The sequence below is a fragment of the Setaria italica genome, chromosome VI, assembly GCF_000263155.2.
Source record: "Setaria italica strain Yugu1 chromosome VI, Setaria_italica_v2.0, whole genome shotgun sequence".
In the NCBI taxonomy this organism is placed as follows: domain Eukaryota; kingdom Viridiplantae; phylum Streptophyta; class Magnoliopsida; order Poales; family Poaceae; genus Setaria; species Setaria italica.
In genome coordinates this window covers 28,309,078-28,313,597 of record NC_028455.1, presented here as the reverse complement: position 1 = coordinate 28,313,597, position 4,520 = coordinate 28,309,078, and the positions used below count along the sequence as shown (strand labels likewise).

Below are 4,520 nucleotides of genomic sequence, written 5' to 3'. Positions count from 1 at the left end.
TCTACTTCTGAGAGATTTTTATGCTAAGCATATCATAACAAAGGGAGGCAGTGATGGTTTGGCCACCTCCTTTCATGCCAAGTAGGTGCAGGCGTTGGTTGTAACAGAACTGAACATGGAGACTCTTGTTGCTTAGGATCTATCAGGCGATGGCAAGGAATCTGGCCTGGTCGGCCATTCAATTTCCCTTCTCCCAATCGTGCGCACATTCCCATTTGCTCACCACATGCCGCAACAGCGAAGGAAATCCATCCAACAGTGGAGCGCGCGGCAGCGGAGAACGACCCTGCTTGCCTGCTTGCCATGGCGTTGAGGTCACACGCGTGCAGGGCAGCTAGCAGGCCGGCCTCCCACCAGATGGATCGGAGATCGGAGAACCGGTCAACAGGCAAGCGTTCCAGCTGCCCACCTCGCCGTCGCGCTAGGCTGGCAGTGTCGCTCCACCGTTGTGGCATCCTTCACATCAGCTCATCAGCAGGTGTGGCCCCACATCTTAGGTTCATTTCATCACATTTATTTTGTGTACTGTATATGTTTTTGTTTTCAGGGAAAACACTACAGAGAAACAGCAATAATGCTACTACTAGATTTAAAATGTTTTGTCACGGCTGATCTTATATTGGAGTAAAATCAGTATGCCCTCCCTACTCAATTAAGAGCACTATACAGTAAGTCCTAAGGCTGTACTAAGATACAAAGAGGTACATGAGATCAAGAAAAACACGGTTACGTACTAGGAACCATTGTGGGATAATTCAATGTGGGGGTGTTATTACAATGGTCTGATAACCGTGTGGGAATATATGGCCATGAAAGTAAGAGAGCAACTAGACATTCTATAATGGGGAAAAAATGTCATCCTAGGATGTACAAAACCGTTCATTAATACGAACGACTGTGGTGACAAGACATTTTTAAACCAAAACATGAATAGAAATTCCTCAAGCGCACAAACCGCCATTCTAAGACTTACTGCATCTCCACCCATCCTTAGCAAAGATGTGTGTAATTGTAGTCTAAACATTATAGATTTACAGTGAGGAGCCATTTGCTCATTTTGTTTTTGTCTAGTGGGTATTACCTCCCTCAAATATAATGGGTTACTTCTTGCTACACACAACTTGCTCATATGCATATATTTTAGGATAGAGGGAGTAACCCTTAGAAATTAATTTGTCGCTCAGAAACCGAATCACTCCTCCAAACCAAATTTTGGTTCTTATTAAGCATTTTGGTTCACTCATAAGAGCATATGGACGCAACCACAATAATAACAATAATTATACGTCAATTAAGAATTAAATACGTCTGAGGTGTAGCTTATTAGTACTATCATAGTATCACGCATGCTCAGCTGGGTTTCGCGGGGGGTGAGGTGGAACTGGCTGGACCCATCAATTCGGCCAGCCCCGCGCCATGAGGTCGTCTCCTAGCTAAAGCTAATCCATCCACAGAGACAGGCGTGACTGAAAGGGTCATGCATGTGGGGAGCTTTACGCACCCCCCCCCCCCCCCCCCCCCCCCCCAGCATGTCCAACAACCTAAGCCATTGGCGGGCGGGCGTTAGGTGCGTGTAGGTGGGCGTGTGTGGGCGCGCGCCATCGCCAAGCTGGGCTTATAAATATCTGCGCGTGTCTGCTCTCTGATCTAGCTTGCAGCTAGGGCAGCCAGCCGTTGCTCGATCTCCCTCGCCTGCCCTCTAGTACTCGTCAAACCACAAGATGCAGGGCTGCTAGCTAGCCATTACTCCTCTCATAATCTATCTCTTCTCCCTCGACCATTCAGAGCCAAGCAAGAAGAGAGGTTGTTGCTGTTGTCTACCCGTGTGTGTGTGTGTCTAGGAGGAGGAGGAGGAGGAGGAGGAGGAGAGGGTAGAGAGATCAAGAAATAGTAGCAGCAGTAGTAGACTAGTAGCTGGCTGTGTGGTGATGAAGAGGATGGTGATCCTGAGGAGGTGCCACCCGCCGCCGCCGCCGGAGGCGCTCCTGGCGGGCGGGTGCTGCGGGGGCGGCGGCGGCGGCGTGCGGTACGGGGAGTGCCGGCGGAACCACGCGGCGAGCATGGGCGGGCACGCCGTGGACGGGTGCCGCGAATTCCTGGCCGAGGGGGAGGAAGGCACCACCGCCGCGCTCCGCTGCGCGGCGTGCGGGTGCCACCGCAGCTTCCACCGCCGCGTGGTGCAGCGCTGCTGCTGCTGCCTCTGCTGCGGCGCCGGCGCCGCTGCCCGCTGGGGCGGCGGCGACGACGGCCGCTGCTCGCCGGAGTCCTCGGCGTCCAGCACCACGCCCAGGTAGTAGAAGCAAAGATCTCTCACTCAGCCGACGCAATCGCAGGTGCCAAACTGCCAAAGCCCATGCGTGCAACTCGCGGCACCCATCTTCTTCGTTCTTTCTCTGACTAGCTAGCTAGCTCGATCGATCATGTCTCTCTCTTGCCTGAATTATTATTGCCTTTTTTTTCTTCTTGCAATGGAGTATTATTGTAACGTAGTAGTACCGATTCATCACACGCTCCCCGTGTCTCTGTATGCCTGCGTCCTCCTTTTTGCATGTGATTATTGAGTTTCTATGATGGCTTTGCCGGCCGAGATTTACAGAACAAGCCTTTGTCAGGCCACTATGCATGAGTGATGAATTCATATCCTGTCTCCCGGCCTCTCCCCCCTCCTCTTTTTCTGTCCATGAAGTACATATATTTACTGTTTTACAAGTTGAGTGGTCAAGTAGTCAAGTACATTTTTTCTACGGATATATATAAAGCTGATTTGATTCCTCATGTAAAAAGCATACCCCCGTCCTTTTTAAATATATGTCAAATGTCGTATATTTAAAATGGAGGGAATACATGGCATTAAAAAAAATAAAAATGAGCTCTTTAATTTTCTTCGGTCTTTTTTACAATACAATATTTTTATGTTATATTTCACTCTAGACATTACTCCCTCCGTCCCAGAAAAACTGTTCGTTTAGAAAATTTTAGACAAGATAGTACCAATATTATAAAATTTAATGTACCCCTAATAACTCTCGGATGAATTACTGAATAGAATTAATTATGCATGCACGCTTATAGTACTAGCCATTTACAGTATATATTCCTAAAAAAGCACTATAATAACAACTATAGCTGGTACGAGAATCCAGTGTACAAAACTCTGTCCTTTTTCTTTAGGAACAAAACCCTCTGATTTCGTGCAGTCCATATGCATAGTTGCATACCATGAACAACCCTATACTGATTTCGTGCATAAGTTAATATCACAATAAATTGCTGCTGCTGCTGTAGCAGCAGTACCACGACAACAACAAGGTTTTAAAAATCCGTTTGACACGTACTCCTGCATGCTCGCTTATTGCAAAGTTTTTTTTTCTGGCCCAATAAATAGGCGGCGCGGCCCGGCCGGGTTCGATCGATCGAGGAGAGGGAAGAGCTCTACAGTATTCATCACCATTCATGGTGCGGCCGGGCCTGTGGTCTGTGGACACGACGAAATTTTATTTTGACATTTATGTGGGAGGAAAAGTTAGATGGCGTGCGCGGGTGCGTGCGTGCATCGCGTCGTCATGGCTCGATCGATCGTGCCGTGCCGGTCGAGTCGACAGCGGCATAAAAGAGCAGCACGGCGACAATAATGTAACGTTAATTGTGCACGTTATAAATGAATGGAGGCCGGGCTCTCTCTCTCTCGTGTGTTTGTGCTGTGTCATTGTGTGCGTGTACATTGTTTTTTTTTCCTTCTCTCCCTTTTTGGTTTGTGGTTTGGCGATGGACGGTGAATGATCGGAAAGAGTAAAATGTACCCCAACTCTCGAAGTTGCGGCGAGTGTCATCCGGTTCCTCAAACTTCCAAAATATGCATCCACATCTATAAACTTGCTGATCAGTTCACATGAGATCCAAATCACCATAATCTGTGTTAAACTGCATGGACCTGATAAGTAGGGTCTACATGTAGTTTCTCTTTCTTTCTCTCTCCCATCCCTTTCTCCTCTCTCTTTGTCCCCTTCCATGGCCGCCGGCCGGGATGCGCTCGAGCTCGAGGCTGCTGGTGAGGTCGGGCGACGGAACAGAGGGGCCTGTGGTGGCCCGTAGCCCTGTCCAGCCGCCTGCGGGGCCGCCGCTGCCGCGGCATCATGCCGAACCAGATCTCGACCTCACTTGCGCGGCAGGGCGCATGTTGCGTGCCTCTCAAGGAGATCGACGACCTCGCCGCCACCGTGCCCACACGAGCGTCGGGGCGGACGCGCCGCTGCTACAAGATGGCCGTCCACTCCACTCGCAGAGGGCCGCAGCCACCGCCGGGTGCCTGCGCTGAGCTGCTGCTGCCGTCCACCTCGCGTCGGGCCGTCGTCCCGCATAGGGCCACAGCGGGCGCTGTGCACCCCTCACCGGGCCGCCACCGTCGTCTGCCAAGACGGGCCACGGGGCTCGCCCCCCGCGGCGCCGCTTCGGGCCGCCGTTGAGAAGGGGAGGCGGGCGCCAGTGACCGTGGGAAGGGTACGGGTGGTGCTCTCCGGCGG

The 4,520-nt window shown here is 51.0% G+C and overlaps 1 protein-coding gene across 1 annotated transcript; it reads left to right on the top strand.

Annotated features, from left to right (window-relative positions):
* The first annotated feature begins 1,626 nt into the window (after positions 1–1,626).
* Positions 1,627–3,694, top strand: LOC101776798 (mini zinc finger protein 4-like). Its single transcript, XM_004973475.3, has one exon. The coding sequence runs from the start codon at positions 1,929–1,931 to the stop codon at positions 2,292–2,294; it is 366 nt and encodes a 121-aa protein (XP_004973532.1). The 5' UTR covers positions 1,627–1,928; the 3' UTR covers positions 2,295–3,694.
* Positions 3,695–4,520: the final 826 nt, after the last annotated feature.

Coding starts and splice junctions, on each gene's coding strand:
- LOC101776798 (XM_004973475.3), top strand. CDS start 1,929: ATGAAGAGGATGGTGATCCTGAGGAGGTGCCACCCGCCGCCGCCGCCG.